At 47.8% G+C, this 21,149-nt stretch overlaps 1 protein-coding gene across 1 annotated transcript in view; it reads right to left on the bottom strand.

The window, feature by feature from the left end:
* Window positions 1-21,149, bottom strand: part of LCT (lactase) — a 54,097-nt gene that overhangs the window by 23,300 nt on the left and 9,648 nt on the right. The window contains exons 3-7 of the mRNA XM_023193773.1: window positions 19,344-19,427; window positions 13,701-13,803; window positions 11,849-11,927; window positions 7,429-8,149; window positions 1,791-2,436 (exon numbers count right to left, since the gene is read on the bottom strand). Of these exons, the coding sequence (XP_023049541.1) occupies window positions 1,791-2,436; window positions 7,429-8,149; window positions 11,849-11,927; window positions 13,701-13,803; window positions 19,344-19,427 (1,633 nt within the window). The remainder of the gene's footprint in view (window positions 1-1,790; window positions 2,437-7,428; window positions 8,150-11,848; window positions 11,928-13,700; window positions 13,804-19,343; window positions 19,428-21,149) is intronic.

Raw genomic sequence — 21,149 nt, forward strand, 5'->3', positions numbered from 1 at the left:
TGAGCCACCGCACCCGGCCCATAAATCAATCTTTTAACAATATGCTTTTGCTTTTTCCTTGTTTATGTTTAGTAATATTGACATTAAGTGACAACATATTTCATATTGTATTTTTTATTTTTTATTTTTTATTTATTTATTTATTTTTGAGACGGAGTCTTGCTTTGTTGCCCAGGCTGGAGTGCAGTGGCCGGATCTCAGCTCACTGCAAGCTCCGCCTCCCGGGTTTACGCCATTCTCCTGCCTCAGCCTCCCGAGTAGCTGGGACTACAGGCGCCCGCCACCTCGCCTGGCTAGTTTTTTTTTTTTTTTGTATTTTTTAGTAGAGACGGGGCTTCACCGTGTTAGCCAGGATGGTCTCGATCTCCTGACCTCGTGATCCGCCCATCTCGGCCTCCCAAAGTGCTGGGATTACAGGCTTGAGACACCGCGCCCGGCCATATTTCATATTTTAGAAAAGGAATAAACCAGCCTGGGCAACATGACCAGACTCTGTCTTTTTTCTCTATAAAAAAGAAAGAAAGAAAGAAAGAAAATTAGCCTGGCGTGGTGGTGTGCGCCTGTAATCCCAGCCACTTGGGAGGCTGAGATGGGAGGATCGCTTGAGCCCAGGAGGTCAAGGCTGCAGTGAGCCAAGATCATGCCAGTGTGATCCAGCATGGGCATCAGAGCAAGACCCTGTCTAAAACAATAAAAATTAAAATAAAGAAATAAATAAAGCCTAAAACATATATTCCCTGGTACAGTGCATTGAATGGTGGCCCCCAAAAGATATGTCTAAATTCTAACCCTTGGTACCAGTGAATACAACCTTATTTGGAAAAAGGATCTTTGCAGATGTAATTAAGTTAATGAGTTCAAGATAAGAACATCCTGGGTTAACTAAGGACTCACCTGTGAGATGAAACCTATTTGCCATACCTTTCTAATTGGAATACAAAGACATATGAAATAGTATGTTAGGCAAGAATGAGACCGTAGCTGTGGATCCATTGGATCAAAATCAATGGCATAGAATGTGGATTTTATAGTCAATTAGAGGAAATGAAGACTAGTGTGGCTGGAGCAATGAGGGAAGAGTTAACGGGTTGGAGTCCGGAGGATCACTGGAGCCTAGGAGTGTGAGGCTGCAGTGAGCTATGAACATGCCACTCTCTTCCAGCCTATGTGATAAAGCAAGACCCTGACTCTTAAAAAAAAAAGATGATGAGACTTGATAATTGCATGGGACTCAGATGGGCAGAATGTAGAGGGAGGTATTCTAGGCAGTAAAGACATGGTGGCTCATGCCTGTAATCCCAACACTTTGGGAGAATGAAGCAAGAAGACTGTTTGAGCCCAGGAGTTTGAGACCAGCCTGGGCAATGTGAAGAGACTCTGTGTTAAAAAAAACAAAAAAAAAAAAAAGTCAGGCATAGTGGTGTGCACTGTGGTCCCAGCTAAAGAGGCTGAGGTGGGAGGTTGGCTTGAGCTTAGGACTTTGAGGCTGCAGTGAGCCATGTTTATGCCACTGCACTCCAGCTCTCCAGCAGGCAACACAGCAAGACCCTGTCTCAAAAACAAAACAAAACAAAACAAAAATCACAGGAGCAAAGACATGAATGACATGAATGAACCTTTGGGAAAGAGAGTTAGGAAGCTGATGTGAAGGACTCCCCATTATTACTACCAATAATGCTTTCTTTGGCTCCATTTCCCTAGGAGACTTTCTTTGTCCCATTAAACAAAACTGTGAAGACCTGGAGAATTACCACCCACCTTCCAATCACTGGCACATCCATTGTTCTTACCCTTGAGCACCTCATTGATATATTGATTGAAGTAGTCTACTCTCAAGGAATCATCAAAGAGATTTTCACTTTCCCCTATGGGCATGCCATTCCCGGCCACGTATACTGGAACTTTTCCTCGTGTGTATTCCAGGGATACAAACTGCAACAGCCTCCTTATCCCCCAGGGCACCACACGAATCCAAGAGGATGAGGTCTGGGGCCACGCATGGTTCACGTGTTGGGAGAAGCCTCCAATGGTATCATAGCTAGGGATGCAGGTGTTTTGTGGGGCGTTGCTGATGAGGCGGGAGGTGTAATGCGACAGACCCAGAAAATCAGCGGAGCCTTTCAGGAGCTGCTTCTCTGCCTCTGTGAACTTGGGGAGTTGAGCCACAGGATGGGGGCACTGTCTGTTCATCTGTTGGATTTGGGTCCTCAGGGTGGCTGGATAGTCCCCATCCACAAAGATGGGGTGTGCAAACCAGCCCAGCATGAAGTGCAAGAAGCGCTCAGAGGCTCTCAAGTCCTCAGGCCTCTCTGGAAACAGGGGTTCTGCCCAGTCTGAGTTCAGCACAATGCCCACATGCCCCTGCTGCTGTGGGCGATGGTGGCTGTTGTAGTAGTGCCAGGTTCTGGCATGAGCCTTGAGGACCAAGTGAGCCACCTTGTGAAAAAGTGAGAAGGAAATACGGTGATTAGTAATAACAACAATGACAACAACAGGACTAATGAACCAACAACAAGTCAACAACAATGTCAACAAGTCAATAAAGACAACAACAACATTGACAGTGTCAATACTGACAACATCAGCACTAATGTTAACATCAAGTCATCAACAAATAACAACGTTGACACTGACGTCAATGATGTTAACTAGCCAATAATAAAGTTAACAAGTTAACAACATAAACAACAAGTTAAGACTGATACTAACAATGTCAACAAGTCAACAATGTCAAGAAATCCACATCAATGTCAACAAGTCAATAATATCAATGATGTTCACATCAATAACATCAATACCAACATGAATGGCATCAGCAAGTCAACACCAATGTGAAAAGGTCGACAATATCAAGTCAACAATGTCAACAAGTCAACACCAATATCATCAGCAAAGTCAACAACAGCAATTCTTCAACATTGTCAACAAAATAACAACAGCATCAACAACCACATTAACAATAACAACTAACATGTATTGGGCACCTACTACTTAATGAATTCTCTCATGTAATCCTCACCACAACCTCATATGGCAGGTACAATTATTATCACCACCATAGAGGTGGGGAAAACAAGATCCAGAGCTGTGCAGTCACTCCACAAGGCCCAGAGTCAGGAGTCAAGTGAGAACAAGCCCCTGGCAGTCTGACTCCAAGCCTGTTACTGTTACCCACACTGCTATTCTGCCTCTGTCCTTAATAAGTGCTTGTTGAGAAATTAGTCCATGGGTAGGATTATTTTAATTAGCACACAAGGGAGAGGAGGGCTCTTTCCTGCCTATTTGTTCTTCTTTCTATTTAATGGAATCTCAGAAGAAAAACCAAACTAGGAGTTTCTTTGTAGACTTAACTCATGCTCTTACAAACAGCAACAGTTTTTGTGGGAAGCAGGGACAAAAGGAGGGTGTCTGAAATATAACAAGCCTAGATTTAAATCTTGACTCTGTCACTAACTTGTTAACCTGGACAATTTGCTCTCTCAACTTCAGCTGACTTGTTGGCAAGAAGTGGGTAATTATGGATCCATCTGGGATGATTAAATACGTGTATATAAAGCATTGAGAAGAAACTCAGAGAGCAGGAGTGAGCTTGCTAAATCTTAGCTTGCTTTCCTTTTTCCTTTTTATCATCTGAAGAGGATGACACTTACCTCTGAAGAATTTCATGTCAAAATATGCCATAATCACTAAAACGCCTGGCTGCTTCTCACATCCCAAATATTAGTCCTTAATTGAGTTCTAAACTCGAATGGCAAACTGTGCTCCTTTCCCAAAAGCAAGGATGTCTTTCTTCTAAATTAGCCAGTGTCAGGAAGGGAGCTCAGTGGAATATTAGACAACCATCAAAAACAGTCATAGCGACCGCTTAATAATAGGTAAAAGTACTAATGACATGATATCAAGTAAACAGTGAACAACAATCTGAGGTGCCCTGTGACAACATCATAAATGCAAAGAAGCCAAGACTGGAAGGAAATATTGTAAAATAATAAAAGACTTTTTTGTTTTGTTTTGTTTTGTTTTGTTTTGAGACAGAGTCTCACTCTGTCACCAAGCTGGAATGCAGTGGCGCAATCTCGGTTCACTGCAACCTCCACCTCCTGGGTTCAAGCAATTCTCCTGCCTCAGCCTCCCAAGTAGCTGGCACTACAGGTGCCTGCCACCATGCCTGGCTACTTTTTGTATTTTTAGTAGAGACAGGGTTTCACTATGTTGGCCAGGCTGGTCTCGAACCCCTGATCTTGTGATCCGCCCGCCTCGGCCTCCCAAAGTGCTGGGTTTATAGGTGTGAGCCACTATGCCTGTCCCAAGACATTTTTTTCTTTAAATTTTTTCCTCAATAGTTGCTATGAACTGAATGAGGTCCCCATCAAAATTCATACGTTGAAGCCCTAATCCCCAGTGTGATAGTATTTGGAGATGGGGCCTTTGAGGGGTGATTAGGTTTAGGGGAGGTCGTGAGGGTGGGACTCTCATGGTGGTGGTATTAGTGTCCTTATAAGAAGAGACACCAGTGAGTTCTTCCAGCCACCTCCATATGAGGACAGCAAGAAGGTAGCTGCCTGCAGGCCAGGAAGAGAGCCCTTACCAGAACCCAACCATGCTGGTCCCTTGATCTTGGACTTCCCCAGCTCCAGAATGGTGGAAAGCAAATATCTGTTGTTTAAACCACCAGTCTCTGGTGTTTTGTTATCACAGCTCAAGCTCACTAAGACAGTGGTATTCTAACATTCAACTAATAAATAAAGGGAAGAATTGAAGGAGAAGAGTGAAGGGGACTTTCTCATCAAAGTCTCTGTAAAGATATCTCAGGAGCCACAGTTCAAAGGGGAAGAAAAGCCTAAGAAGAAAAGGTTTAGAGAAGTTTTATAACAAGGAGTGAAACAGAAGATTTCAAACCTTCCATTTTCAGAAGGTGGGTGGTGGAATGACTCCATATGTGCAGTCACTTGCTGTTCAGGAGCTGAAGGGAAGCTCTGACTTATGTGCTACGATGTTTGACATTCCATGGAGTCATTTATTCATGGTGTTCCAGCTCACCCTCGTTATGGTCTTTTTGAAGAGTTCTGTAATTTTGCTATGTGTGTTAGTGTCATCTTCCCTAAAAGGCTATAACATGTCCAGGGCATGGCTGTGACCCCTCTTTAACACCTAGCACAGGGCACAGGAAATAGTATTTTTTTTTGAGATGAAGTTTCACTTTGTCACCCAGGCCGCCCAGGCTGGAGTGCATTGGCATGATCTCGGCTCACTACAACCTCCACCTCCCAGGATGAAGTAATTCTCCTGCTTCAGCTTCCCAAGTAGATGGGATTACAGGCACCCACCACCACACCTGGCTAATTTTTGTATTTTAGTAGAGATGGGGTTTCTCCATGTTGGCCAGGCTGGTCTCGAACTCCTGACCTTAGGTGATCTGCCTGCCTTGGCCTACCCAAAGAGTTGAGATTACAGGTGTGAGCCACTGCACCTGGCTGGAAATACTCATCTTTAAGAACAGAACCCGGCCGGGTGCGGTGGCTCAAGCCTGTAATCCCAGCACTTTGGGAGGCTGAGACGGGCAGATCACGAGGTCAGGAGATCGAGACCATCCTGGCTAACACGGTGAAACCCCGTCTCTACTAAAAATACAAAAAAAACCCAGCCGGGCGAGGTGGCGGGCGCCTGTAGTCCCAGCTACTCCGGAGGCTGAGGCAGGAGAATGGCGTGAACCCGGGAGGCAGAGTTTGCAGTGAGCTGAGATCCGGCCACTGCACTCCAGCCTGGGTGACAGAGCAAGACTCCGTCTCAAAAAAAAAAACAAAAAAAAACAACCCAAGGCCAGGCGCAGTGGCTCACGCCTGTAATCCCAGCATTTTGGGAGGCCGAGGCGGGTGGATCACAAGGTCAGGAGTTCAAGACCAGCCTGGCCAAGATGGTGAAACCCCGTCTCTACTAAAAATTAAAAAAAAATTAGCCAGGTGTGGTGGCACGCACCTGTAGTCCCAGCTACTTGGGAGGCTGAGGCAGGAGAATCCCTTGAACCTGGGAGGCGGAGGTTGCAGTGAGCCGAGATCGCGCCACTGCACTCTAGGCTGGGTGACAGAGTGAGACTGCATTTCAAAAAAAAAAAGAACAGAATCCAAACAGTGACAGGGAAAAGGCAGACTAACATGTCCATCCTAAAGAACGCTGCCAGAGAAAGCTGGTGGGTTTTCTGGGAGATTCTGAAGAAAAGGGGAAATAATGGAAAAGACCTATAACCATTTAAAATTTTGTGCCGAGTGTATACACCCTCTTCTTGTTGAAACGATGCCCTGACTGGCATCTGGAAAGCCAATGCCTCCTTGCCTCTTCCTTCTCTGCCTCCTCAGCTCTCAGCGAGCGTATTGAGGAGTAAAGCATAGGTCCTTGGCCCACCCTAGTCAGTTGTCATGGCCAGGACCCAACAATGGGTTCAGGGTGGGTATGCGGCCCACTGAGAGACCACGGGACACAGGTACACTTCTGTTGGGAAGGACAGAAAAGAGCCGAGCTTTTTTCGCTACTGTTCTTGAAATAACAGAAACAGGGATGCTGCCATCTGGCTGCAAAGTAGCCCAAGAATAAAGCTGACGAGGGGAACAAGAGGGAGAACTGGGGAGGTGGCATCGCTTGTGCTCTGATAAAATTCCACCCTGATCAGGCTAAATGAAGAATTTTAAACCTCCTGAATGAGTAAATTATCTCCTTGCTTGTCACTTTGAGTTGAGCTTTCTGTCACTTGTCACTAAGTGACATGAGGAACTTGATCTGGAGTCAAGAAGACACGGGCTCAAATCCTGACTTCCACCTGGCAACTCACTAGCAATGTCATCATGACCACATTGTTTATCCTGTCTGAGCCTCACTCATCCATCAGTGCTATTCTGAGGATGTAGTAACTATTACTTTTTAAAAGTACCAGTACAGTGTCTGGACAAAATAACGTGATCAACAATTTTTTTTTTTTTTTGAGACAGGGTCTTGCTCTGTTGACCAGGCTGGAGTGCAGTGGCAAAATCTTGGCTCACTGCAGCCTCTGCATACCAGGCTCAAGCGATCCTCCCACCTCAGTCTCCTGGATAGGTGGGATCACAGGCATGCACCACTATGCCCGGCTAATTTTTGTATTTTTTTGCAGAGACAGGATTTCGCCATGTTGCCCAGTCTGGTCTTGAATTCCTGGACTCAAGCAATCTGCCTGCCTCGGCCTCCCACAGTAATGAGATTACTGGCATGAGCCACTACACCTGGCCAGGTGATTAACAATTTAATTAATAATTTGTGGTTCCTTCCCTTCCTCTGATTTCCTTTAAAGATAGAACAAAAAGTAAAGGTTTGCTGTTGGAAGAAAACAGAGATAATGACTTTCTTCCAGCCAATGTCCTTTCTCTTTTCATTAGTAGGAGCTGTAGGGATGGGAAGTACCTTAAAAGAGGCCACTCCTGGGTCAGAGATGCCGGGAGGGTGTTGGCCGGTGCCATAGCCTGCGTAGCTCATCACCCACGGCTCATGGAAGGTCACCCACAGCTTCACACGGTCCCCAAATGTGGAGAAGCAGAAGGCCGCGTAGTCCAGGAAGGCATCCACCACGCTCTCATTCTGCCATCCGCCATGATCCTGCAGGGCCTGAGGCAGGTCCCAGTGGAACAGCGTGGCCATGGGCTGGATGCCTGCGTCCTGTAGCCTGTCAATCAGCTTGTTGTAGTAGGCGACGCCTGGGAGGCTGGGGCTGCTCCCGTGCCCCGTGGGGAAGATCCGGGACCAGGAAATGGAGAACTTGTACACCTGAGCCCGGAGGCCGCGAAGCAGGGCGACGTCAGAGGCCACCTTGTGGTAGCTGTCGCTGGCCACCTCCGGCGTCGCTTGACCCTCAGTGGTGTTCAGGGGCCTGCGTGGATCCCAGATGCTCGCCCCTCTCCCGCCCTCGGCCCAGCCTCCTTCCACGTTAAAGGCTCCCGTGGAGGCACCCCAGAGAAAGCCTCCGGGGAAAGTGTCCTGCAGGAAGGCGTCCCTTTCCGCCCTGGACTGATTGGCAAATGCTTCCCAGACTCTCTGATAGGCCGAGGCAGGAGAGGAGCCCGCGATCTCCTGGTCCTGCTGCTCCTCAGGCTGAAGGGCCAGGCTGCCAGTCAGAGAACAAGACATGCTGCGGGATTGAAGGGACATAAAGGGGCACAGTAATGAATGACAGAGTCAGTTACAAATGCCCCCTATGGATGACTACTGTGTTTAATCAGAAACGATTCCAGAAATACTGAGTCAAGTCATACCTGCAAAGCCATGGGCAGTAAGTAACTGGTAGATGGGAAAATTATTATTATTACCCCTTCTGAGGTGAGTGATTCTTGCTCTTTCATGGTTAAAACAGGAACAATGCTACTGTTCTCTCTATTAGATTGCCCTCGAATATTGTCTTCAGTGCTCGTGCCATACTTTATTCTTTTTATAATTCATTATTTGTAAAACATAGATAATAATAACAATGACTCCAGTTTATTGAGCCTTGATTCTGCACTGGCCACTGTGATAAGAATGGATGTGTATTATCTCATTTAATTTTCCCAACAAATTTATGATATGGGTACTACAATGATTTATCCTCACCCTGCACAGGAGGAAACTGAGACTTAAAGAAATGGAGGCTGGGTGCGGTGGTGCGTGCCTGTAATCCCAACACTTTGGGAGGCCGAAGCAGGTGGATCACGAGGTCAGAAGTTCGAGACCAGCCTGACCAACATGGAGAAACCCCGTCTCTACTAAAAATACAAAATTAGCCAGGCATGGTGGTGGGGGCCTGTAATCCCAGCTACTCAGGAGGCTGAGGCAGGAGAATCACTTGAACCTAGGAGGCAGAGGTTGCGGTGAGCTGAGATCGTGCCATTGCACTCCAGCCTGGGCAACAAGAGCGAAACTCCATCAAAAAAAGAAGAAAGAAAGAAAAGAAAGACAGACAAAAGAAAGGAAGGAAGGAAGGGAGAAACTTCCTGACTTCAGGGAGCCAGCAGCTGTTATCAGCTGGTACAGAAGTACACTGATGTGGACTGACTAAATATTAGTCCTGGCTACTGCCTCCTTTCTTCTTCATACTGCTTGGATTTCAGACATAATGGCGGGAGCTCAAGCATCCATCCTGGACCATGAGGCAGAAACCTTGTTAAAGGTGACAAAGCAACAACAAAGGAGCCTGGATTCCTGGTTATGAGTAACTTCTCCTTGCACACAGCTTGCAGGTGGTGGAGCAGCTTCTGTGCTTTTAACCTCATATACATACATGTTTCTGTGCATGCATGTGTGTGTACATGTGTATATGCATATGAAATAAAACATCACATAAAAGTGCACGCTGCATTTATACAAAATGTGGTCTGATATTTTCTATTTTATTCTAGTCCATCTTCCTCCCTCCCACTCTCCTTTCCTCTTTTTTCTTTCTTTTTTTCCAATTGTGATTGCCAACTTCTAAATTGATTTCAGCCGGAGTCATGTCCTGCAGGCGGGAAAGCATGCATGCTGCAAATTACAGCCAGCAGAGGGCGGCCTTGAGGAGTGCGGCACATGTCTGGGGAAAAGGAGGTGGAGTACTAGAGCATCTATCTCCCTGTCACACAGCCATCGCGTGGAGAGCCGATGGCGCCTATACCAGGCTGGCCCACGGCGCAGAACTGGGAGAAGTGACAGGGACACTGCACAGGTATTTTCCTCTCAAAGAGCGAAGCCTGGGACCGGGTCACCCTGCAGGAGGCGTCTTCTAAAACTAAGCGCCTTCTGTTTCACTCAGCATCAACTCCCCGACATTTGCTAGAGCAGGGGGAAAGGGAAATGATCCTCTCCTTTGTTGATTATCCCAACACATGTGCGACTATGGAGCGCACCCAGTGATGCGGCGCCGCCCCTCGGTGCTCAGCCTCTGCGCATTCACGATTCCCATAAACAGCCTCTTCTGCTCCGAATCTTGCTCTCACCCAGCCCTCCTGGCTCTGACTCTGTCCTCCTGGATTGCATGAAAAGAGTTTTGAGGAAACAAATAAACCGCCCTGGGATGAAATAGAACTTGCTGTACAGGCTTGGGGCTGGGAACCCTGGGTTTGCCGGCCACCGGAAGGGATTTAGCACATGATGGCGCCTCAGGCTCCACACCCAGGACTCCTAAGTTCTCCCTTTTTTAGGGTGCAGTTCTGTGTGTCTCCTGCCACATTCTCATGTGAGAGTTGTTTTGGGGTCTCTCTGTCTCCCCTATAAAGTCAAAAATTCTGAAGGAGAAAGCTATGTTAGTCCTTTCTGAACCACTCCCCACCCACCGCCCCTGCATTCAGCAGGTTCTCCAACCACATCCTCCTGAGTAGGAGCCTCTGGCTGTCCGTTTAATGTAAGCCCATGTTGGCCCTCCCCTTCAGGCAAAGCACCACCAAGTGCTGAGAGAACCTCAGAGCTGGCAGCACTTGTAATCACTGGCTTCTTGGGGAACCCATTTTATTATGGCCTCTTGAGTTTTCTTTCCTGAAGCCACAGCCAGTCCTTCTTGGCTGACTCCAAGTTTGGTCAGGGAGCAGTGGTAACCCGTGTCTGTCCATTGCAAGTCTGCACTGCCACACAAAGCCTGAGGTACCGCTGTTGCTGTGGGTCTGTTGATCTGAACTGCTGATCTGAAGTGGATTGAGAGGATGGAACAATAGAAGGGGGATATGGCTCAGGAAAGTCGAGCACTGGAAGAGGAAAGGTACAAAGAGGTGTTGTCACTGAATGAATGACCCTGAACAGGGCTGCATTGGAAATATCAGAGGTGAGTGACAAAGAGAACTCTAGCTGAAGGTCTGGAAGTCAATTATTGTCTCCAGCCTTTGTCCTATCGATGGTGCATGAAGTTCATGCATATAACACCCCTCCATGGAGTGCTGAGGTTCTGGGCAATTCCCAGTGCTGGCTACCATTCTATTCTTTTCTCACTTACTCAAGAAGCGTATTGGGATATGCGTGCATGAAAGCAATGTAATTATGGGCACAACCTCAAAATCTGCTCTAATTTTTAAAAGCATATCATTTGCCTCTTTGGCACTTTAGTCATTCAGAAAGGTATTATTTACAACCCCGCTATAGATTCAAACCTCTGTCCCTAGAATGTTGTCGAGTTAGGCGTCTGGCCTGTAGCAACAGCTGGCTTTCTTGTCTACGCTGTCTCCTCTCAGGGAGGATGTTTCACCCTTCATATTGAGGAAATGGGCACAGAGAACCCATTTCTCTTACTCATCATGTAACTTCAGCGGGTTGGTCAGATCTATCTTTAACCTGGCCACTCTCCCACAAGCTCACACTGTCTCCAACAAGATCTTAAACTAGAAGTCAGGGGTTCAAATCCTAGCTGGTGTAGTGGCACAATCTCGGCCCACAGCAACTTCTGCCTCCTGGGCTCAAGCGATCCTCCCACCTCAGTCTCCCAAGTAGCTGGGACCATAGGTATGCACCACTATGCCCGGGAAATTTTTGTATTTTTGTAATATTTTGTAGAGACAGAGTTTCACCATGTTGCCCAGCCCAGTCTTGAACTCCTGGACTCAAGCAATCTTCCCACCTTTGCCTACCAGAGTGCTGGAATTACAGGTGTGAGCCATCATGCTAATTGTGCACAGTTGGGCGAACTGACAGATGAGAAAGCAGAACCTCGTGAGTCCCACTCAGTAAGAGACTCCCTGCTTTCTTTCTGAGTCTTTGTTTCTCATCAATTGAATGACAATAATAAACTTGGTGGCCCAAGAGTTGATGACAATAGTCCTATAAGGTTATACATGTAAAAGAAACAGTATTCTACAAATATCAGTTATTGATAGTTCAATAGGAAACCTGACATTACCTTTTCTTGGAACTTGATGAACAACTCAGAAACTCATTAATATCAAACCCAATGGTGAGCACTTGGTCTTTATTCATGGCTGTAAGAGAAGAAATTAAATTAACTCTATGTAAATGCCAACTAAGAACATGCAAGTCTGACACACCCAAACTCCAAGCAGTGGTTCCAAGCCCCTTTGGAAAATACCATGGGCTAAGGACTTTAGAAGCTCAGAAGTGAATTCTACTTACTTATTGCTTAAAAAGTGGTTCTCAAACTTCAATGTGAATCAAAATCATCTGTATAGCTTGTTAAAACAAAGGTTGCCGGTCCCACTCCCAGAGTGTCTGATGCAGTAGGTCTCAAGTAGGGCTCAAGAATATGTATTTCTAATGAGCTCCCAGGTGATGCTAATGTTGATGCTGCTGGTCTGGGAACCACAACTTTGGGAACAATTGATTTAGAAAAACTCAAAGATCAGAAAGGGGTGGAATATTTTTTAAATTGTGGTAAAATACGCATAAACAGAAAAGGTACAATTTTAACCACTTAGAGAGAGGTGGGATCTAAGAACAGAAATTGTTATGCCATCAAAGGTGAGTTCAGATAAGCATCAATAAATGGTATCTATGGATGGACTTCAGGGGCCCTGTGGAGCCAACCCAATGCTGGGAGGGGGTCCAGGTGTGCTATGGTTTGGATGTGGTTTGTCCCCACCAAAACTCATGTTGAAATTTAATTGCCAATGTAACATTGTTGAGAGGTTACAGGACCTCTAAGAGGCATCTGGGTCATGAGGGATCTGCCCTCATGAAGGGATTAGTGCAGTCTCCAGGGAGTGAGTGAGTTCCCACTCACTCACATGGGACTGGATTAGTTACCATGACAGTGGTTGTTATAAAGTGAGGCTGCCTCTGGTGTTTAATCTATTTGCAGACACTTGCTTCCCCTTCCACTTCTCTGCCATGTTAGGATGCAGCATGAGGCCCTCACCAGAAGCTGACCAGATGTGGCTGCCTGATCTTGAACTTCCCAGTCCCCAGAACCATGAGCTAAATAAACCTTTTTTCGTTATAAATCACACAGTCTAGAGTATTCTATTATAGCAACACAAGACAGACTAATATACAGTGGTAGAAAGAACACTACTGACTTCTCCCATACTCTGACCTGTGGACAGGAGTGACAGACCTGAATATCAGGGCCCTCAGGCACATTCCCCTCTGCCCCTTCCTCCCTTCTTGCAGAGTCTCCAGTGACTGCCAGCCTCAATGCTGTCATAGACCCCGCCTTTCCCCTGACTTGATTGGACCAGGAGCAGCCTCCTGATCCATGACCAACCCTCAGATTCACTCGCAAGAATTTGAAATAAGAGACACTAGGAAGATGGCCCTTGACCCGTGAGTCCCACACTTGAAAGTTCTTAGCATCTTTGTCAGGTATCCACCAGGGCCATGTGCAAACTGAGATAATGGGGACACGGAACAAGGGTAAGTGGAGAGAGCTGGCTGGAGAGAGAGGGGCACAAGAATGCCCTGCCAAGAGGAGCAGAGATGAGAGACCTTGGAGGGAGAGGTAATGAAAGAAGGCAAAGATGAGTTTCCATGCTTACAACTCACAGCTGAGGCCTGACTATCTTTATGTCCATAAGAGGCATCCCCTTGTGCAGAACCTCTCCTCTTTCTTGGGTCAGTGGGGGATGGTCACAAGGGACCATCAGTAGGAAGGCATAGTACACTAACCCAATCTGAGGTGGGCTCTTAGACTAGCCCATGCTCCTCCTCCCATTGGAACCCCGGACTTTCAAGACTGCTACCCAGCACACCAGTGCACCAAATGTCACTTGAAACCTCTTCAGCAATGGCCCACTCACCTTCAAAAAGGCTGAAGAGCAGCCTAGCTGGGCTCTCCGTGGTGGAGGGGCAGTCTGGGAGTTTTAGGTTGAAGATGAAAACTTTCACTTCTGGCTCAATGGTCTGAAAAAGAGAAGGACCAGCAAGTGAACTGAAGCCTCCTGGAAAGCATCTTGATAACAGGGACAGAGTTTCAAGATGAGAAGTTGTAGCACTTACTCTGGTTTGGAAATGACCTCTAACTATCTCAGTTAATTAAAGGAGCTGACTCTAGACTCTGAAGGAGAAAGATCTACAAGTTTCAATAACATAGTCTACCCTCCCCACCAACCCCCACCTTCACCTCTTCCTTCATCTCAGGCTTACAGAGCACCTCTTAGAGCTAGGCACAGTGTTAGGATCAGGAACAAGGCCACTGCTCACATCCAGAGCCTGTGCTACTCTAGAAGCTTAGTTAAGAGGCCACCGTTGCCATATCTATGGATGTCTGGGATTTGCTTCACAATAATCCAGTTTGGTTAGCTGGGTATGGTGGTGCATGCCTGTAGTTCCAGCTACTTGGGAGGCTGAGCGAGGAGGATTGCTTGAGCCCAGGAGTTCAAGGCTACAATGAGCTATGATTGCACCACTGCACTCCAGCCTCGGTGACAGAGCAAGATCCTGTCTCTAAAATAATGTTTTTTTTTTTTTAAATTAAAAATCTAGTTTGGGAGATAGAAGTTACAGGTTAGGTGGAAGAAGACTAGCTATGAGCCAATAGCTCTTGCAGTTGGAGATGGCTTCATAGGGGTTCATCATACTTTCTTTCTACTTTTGGATGTCAGAAATTTTCCAAAACAAAAAGTTATAGCGGCCCCGAGGGTGTGGTGGCTCACACCTGTAATCCCAGCACTTTGGGAAGCCGAGGTGGGCGGATCACCTGAGGTCAGGAGTTCAAGACCAGCCTGTCCAACATGGGGAAACACTATCTCTATCAAAAATACAAAAATTAGCTGGGCTTGGTGGTTCACGCCTGTAATATCAGCTACTTGGGAGGCTGAGACAGGAGAATTGCTTGAACTCAGGAGGCAGAGGTTGCAGTGAACCACTGCACTTCAGCCTGGGCAACAAGAGTCAGGTTCCATCCCAACAAAAAGAAAAAAAAAAAAGTTATATTAGCTGTCATCATTAAAATGGAAGCAAATGGAATTTCCTCTCCTTATTTCTAGCCATTTCAGTATCAAGGAAAACGTCTCAGACTGACATGCTGCTTGACTTCACTTTAAATTATCTTTTTTTCGGGGGTTAGAGTTTGGTCATTTTACTCACAGTAATTTTTTCCTCCTCTGAACAACTAAAAGCTACCAAAAGTTACCAATAGTAACTCCTTTAAAAGGAGCCAGGCATAGTCTTTACTTTCTCATAGCCACCTGTGACAATGTCCTGTCTTTACAGATGGGGAGTCAGAAGCTCGAGAGGCCGAGCGGGTTGCCCATGAGCTCGCAGTTACTGGAGCTGTGACTCCACACAGTCCTCATCCCTCCCTGTGCTGGGTCAACGCAGTGGGGACAAACGGCCCAGGGTGGCGCGCTTAGGGAAGCAAGGGTTTTCTCCCGCCTGGAAGACGGATACGCCATGAGGCAGCCGGTGATGTCCCAGGGCTGGAGAGGTAGAGGAGCCTCGGAGGCCCCCGGCCTGCCTTCTGCCAAGCGGAGAACTCCCTGGGAGCACAGCTTTTTCTGATAAGTGGATGTGGGACCTCCTTGTGTGCCTCCTGTAGAACTGAGAACCCAGGGGTGTGCCACAGCTCTTCAATGCTGGGCTGGAGGCTGTTCTCAGGCCCGCAGACAGCTGTGTGCCGTTGGGGTGTGGCCACGGAGGGCCCCTGGGGCTCAGAGAGGGCTGTGCAGGTGCTCTGGGGAGAGGGTGGGAATGGGAGCAGGTGCCTGCTCCTCCCTGCCCTGCTTTCGCCCTCTTCCCTCGCAGCCCACAGGAAGAGGCCCCTTCAAGGGGAGGGTGGGGTTCTGGGATGGGGAGGGAGGGGACATTGGGAAGGTGGGCAGCGCGATTCAGGCTCCTGTGGACACAACTCAGCCCCTGTCCTCAGGGCAGGCTCAGCTGTTCTTCCTGTCCTGGGGGTGGTAACTGTGCATGGGGAATGCTACCAGGCATGAGACCACAATCCCAGGAAGGAACAGTGTCCTCTCAAGCTCAGCTGTCATTTCCGAATCTTTGAGGCTGCCTCTGAGGGTCCAACCCCACCCAAGGAAGTAAAAGGAATAGATAACCATTGCAGAGCATTTATAGATGGCTGCTAAGTTTGTCCAGGGAGAGTTTTATTATTCGACTGGCCAGCTACAGACTGAAGTTTCAGTGCTTTTCCCAGACACTGGTAGAAGTGTCTTGAAAATGTGGTAGCCAGGGTCGGGTGTGGTGGCTCATGCCTGTAATCCCAGCACTTTAGGAGGTCGAGAGGGGTGGATCACTTGAGTCCAGGAGTTGGAGACCAGCCTAGCTAACATGGTGAAACCCCGTCTCTACTAAAAATACAAAAAAAAGTCAGGCATGGTGGCGGTCTCCTGTAATCCCAGCTACTCGGGAGGCTGAGGCAGGAGAATCGCTTGAACCCAGGAGGTGCAGGTTGCAGTGAGCTGAGATCATGCCACAGGGCACTCCAGCCTGGGTGACAGAGCGAGACTCCATCTCAAAAAAAAAAAAAAAAAAATGTTGTGGTGGAAAAAGGGAAGAGACTGAAAATCATATCCTCAAGTACCAGCCATGCAGTGCCCCTGCTGACTGCCTGTCAGAGGCGTGCAACCTCCACACAACAGAGATGATTTTAAAATGGCAGCTGTGTCCAAACCTGTTAGCCTAGCAACAAGCTCTGGTTTAATTCCATGAGGAGGACAAAAGGCAGCTTTAGTCATCACAGGCACAAGCAGACCTCGAGGACACTAGAGTGCTAAACAAGGCCTTGTCAGCCAGCCCACAAGCACAGGCCCTGGGTCACAAGCAAGTTTAGGTTCAGGTGAGGCATTCACAAAAACAACTGAAATAGATCATATGTGATTTAAAAATACCACCCTCATTATCATGTTCCCAACCCTTGGACTTCTTTTTCTTTTTTCGAAATGAGTCTCTCTCTGTTCCCTGGGCTGGAGAGCAGGGGCGCCAGCTCGGCTCACTGCAACCTCCACCTCCCGGGTTCAAGTGGTTACTGTGCCTCAGTCTCCCAAGGAGCTGGGATTACAGGTGCGCGCCCGTATACTTGGTTAATTTTTGTATTTAGTAAAGACAGGGTTTCCCCATGTTGGTCAGGCTGGTCTTGAACTCCCGGCCTCAAGAGATCCACCTGCCTCAACCTCCCAAAGTGCTGGGATTACAGGTGTGAGACTTATTTTTCTTTTGAAGAGACAGTGTGGTGTCTTAGAATGAGAAAGCCCTGGTTCAAATCCCAACCCTGGAGCTCACCACCTTGGTTAGATTGTTTAAATCTTAGAGTGCGTTTTGAGGGGTTGAGGTGATGTGAGGATGAAGTGCCTCCCAGGTGTCTGGGATAAGCAAGCACTAAAATTATATAGCTGTTACTCAGATGTCTTTGTGGATGCATCTGTCGCCTTGATTAGATCAGCGGTCCCCAACATTCTTGGCACCAGGGACTGGTTTCGTGGAAGACAATTTTTCCACAGACTTGGGGGAGGTGGGAGGGCTGATTTGAGGATGAAACTGTTCTACCTCAGGTTATCAGGCATTAGATTCTCATAAGGAGCACGCAACCTGGATCCCTCGCCTGCGCAGTTCCCAATAGGGTTCGTGCTCCTATCTAATGTGGCTGCTGATCTGGCAGGACGTGGAGCTCAGGTGGTAATGCCTGCTGGCCTGCCACTCACCTCCTGCCGTGCAGCCAGGTTCCTAACAGGCCATGAACCAGTACTGGTGCTCGGCCTGGGGGCTGGGGACCCCTGAATCAGATCATCCTATTATTTGTAGATAACAAAAGCAGCAGTGTCTACACAGGCAGCTGGAGACACAGACATTGGGATTGGACTGGTGCTAATTTGTCCATTTCAATCACTCTGCCTCAGGTAAAATGGAGGGTCCATGGCCTTTTTTTTTTTTTTTTTAAATGAGATGGAGTCTCTCTCTGTCACCAGGCTGGAGTGCAGTGGCGAAATCTTGGCTCTCTGCAACCTCCGCCTCCCAGGTTCAAGTGATTCTCCTGCCTCCGCCTCCCGAGTAGCTGGGACTGCAGGTGCGTGCCACCACGCCCATCTAATTTTTGTATTTTTAGTAGAGACAGGTTTTCATCATGTTGGCCAGGATGGTCTTAATCTCTTGATCTTGTGATCCACCCGCCTCAGCCTCCCAAAGTGCTGGGATTACAGGCGTGAGCCACTGTGCCCGGCCAAACTTGGCCTTTTAAGGGATAATTCCTCGGGTAAACCATCCTCCTTGGTGACGGAGATGGTGGGATTCGAAACGAGAGGTGAGTGATGGGGGCTGCTCTACCTGCCTCGTGGGAGGCACAGGCTGAAAGCAGCGGGGAGTGGCTTTATGCCCAAACCTGCAGAGGCAGGAGGTCCAATGTGGGTGCATTCCAGTGGTCAGACATCCTTGGAAAGGCCCACAGGAAGGCAGCTCTCCAGGGTTATAGGAATACTGCCAGCACTCAGAAGGTGCAGGAGAAAACATGGGCACCATCAGATACAGCTTGTGTTGGGGGAATAGTTGTGACTGTAGGGAATGAAGCAAGTAAGTCACACAGCAGTGACCAAGCCTAAGAGAGAAACCTGGTAGTTGGATAGGAGGCTCCTAACATACTTTCTCTAATGAGCCCGCATCATTAGACTTGAGAAAAGCAGTACTGGGTACAGGAGGGAGTCCTGAGCTTACTGGAAGGTCCAGACAGCTGGGATCTGATTTAGTAGACCTGAGTGTGAAATGTTTGTTTTTTAAAAAATGTGGTAAAATAGACTTAAAGAAAAAATCTACGGGCCAGGTGTGGTGGCTCACACCTGTAATCCCAGCACTTGGGGAGGCTGACGGGCGTGGACCACTTTAGGTCAGGAGTTTGAGACCAGCAGGACCAACATGGTGAAACCTTGCCTCTACCAAAAATACAAAAATTAGCCAGGCATGTTAGTGTGTTCCTGTAGTCCCAGCTACTGGAGAGGCTGAAGCAGGAGAATCGCTTGAACCCAGGAGACAGAGGCTGCAGTGAGCCAAGATCTCACCACTGCACTCCAGCCTGGGCAACTGAGGAAGACTCCGTCTTAAAAAAAAAAAAAAAAGTTACCATCATAACCATTAAATGTATAGTTCCGTGGCGTTAAGTAGATTCACATCGTTATGCAACCATCACCCTCACTGATGAATTGCATTTTTAAAACTCAGAATGAACCCTAGAATCTCGATTCTCAGCAGATTTCTACACAAGAAAGCAGAGGATTTATGTAAATATTTATCTTAACAAGCTAACCCTCGTATCCTTTCTAGGAAAGACTACCTAACATCTGATGTTCTCTAAGGATGCTTGCAGCAGAAATCTCCCCAGACTCAACTCAGCAGATCTCTGACTGTTGATGGAAGTGCAGTTTATGCAGTAGTCAAAGCATTAAATGTCTAATCTGCTCTCTGAAACCTTCGCAGCATTCATCATCAATGTGGAAAAGGGCTCAAATTACCTGCAATTTACTCAGCTTCTGCCGCAGACTTGCCTCATTTTGGCATTCATAAGACAAATCAAGAGAGAGGAAATCAACCGCGTCCTGGAAATAGTAAATAGGGTCATTAGAGCCTAACCAGTGTCAAGACTCTCGGAAATATGCTTTTTTGTTTCTCCCCTTATCACTAAACTGAATACTCCAAAGTGGGATTTTCCAAAGGAAAAGATGGAGATGGAATGAGAAAGTGTGTGTGTGTGTGTGTGTGTGTGTGTGTGTGTGTGTGTAGAATGGTGGAGGGATGCCTGTGCCTGTGTGTTGTTGGGAAATGCATTACCTATGTGCTCATCCATTTGCCTCTGTGCTCAGCACGCAGTGTTGATGGCTAAATGAATGCGTGAGTGCCAGAAATGCGAGGGAGCTGGAGGCCAGGGCTGCCCCTGGCACTTCCTCCACAGACCCTAGCACTTGGCCAGGATGGGGGCAGTAGAGCCTTCAGCCAAGCATGGCTCCACAGTCATCCCTGTGAATCCTACTGGGTTTTTGGTTTTGGTTTTAATTTCAGGCCACGGTTTGAAGTCCACCCCCAGTTATCCCTAGCCAGGTCAAGAGCTAGGGCCTGTGGAGGATGCCCTGGGGACATCCTCTTTAGCAGAGCGCAACCCTCATGGTCCTGGTCGTCAACACCCCCATCCACGCATCCGATAAGGATGTCCCCTCTGCCCTCTCTCTGGCCTGCATGTGCTCAAAGAACTTCAGATTCACAGAGTCTACACAGGAAGACACCACCATGCTGCCACTACCCTTGCAACCCCCAATGCTCCGCTCCCCTCCACGAGCCTGGTAGACTGTACCTTTCTACCCTTGGCATGATTAGATCATTACCCGTCTTATCCCTCCCACAGATCATCTGCTTCTTTGAGGCAAGGACTGTGGTTAACAGCACGTGGTCAGAACCAAGTGCTCTGTGCACCTTAATGCCTAGCGTTCCATTATTGGAATGCTAGGCCTGTGGGTGTTACTTATATCCTACTGCTCAAGGTCGTCGCTAAGGTCTGATTACAAAAGTTCAAAAAATTGCAACCTCAGGCATACATGGGTTAATAAGTGGTTCACCACTGGCTCCCTGTTGCTTTCTCAGTCGTCATCAGTGTTCAGTAGAGACCACTCTGGCAGGTGCCTGTCCATCGTTCCCTGCCCACCCTCGCAGCTCTTGCTTGTGTCTGTCAATTCTGCACAACACATTGTCACTGAGTTCCTACCTCCGAAAGTCACACTGTGCTGGGATGGTGGGTGGGGATTCACATTTAGAGATAAATAATATCCACAGAGGTTTACACCTTTAATAGGGAGGGTTAGCAAATGCACCAATCACACGAGGAGAAGGCAGAAGGTCAGACGCGCCATGAGAAGCCCGTACCAGTGGTTCTCGTGCCTTACTGGGGATTAGACTCACCTGGGGACTTGGGAAGCCTGTGCAGGCCCAGGTGGGTCCCACCACATTAAGCCTTGGTCTCTGTGCTCTCTCCTAGCTCTCTAGGTGGTTCTGATGCCCACTCGAGCTTGGGAACCACTGGTCTAAAGCAATGGCTAAGGGTCCGGGTGGGGAAAGAGCACATCAGGGCGAGTGAGGGAGTGTTACTGAGCGAGGCCTCCGCTGGAGAGCACAGTTACGTGTACGTTGACAATGGAGAAAATTTTGCTGGAAGGAGATTCGAGGAAGGCAGGAAGACAGGAAGACAGGAAGGACGTCCAGTAGGGGATGCAGGAGAGTAGGAAGCAAGCATAGCACTCACATGGGCAAAATAGGAGGCGAGGCCAGAGAGA

The sequence above is a fragment of the Piliocolobus tephrosceles genome, chromosome 11, assembly GCF_002776525.5.
Source record: "Piliocolobus tephrosceles isolate RC106 chromosome 11, ASM277652v3, whole genome shotgun sequence".
NCBI lineage: Eukaryota > Metazoa > Chordata > Mammalia > Primates > Cercopithecidae > Piliocolobus > Piliocolobus tephrosceles.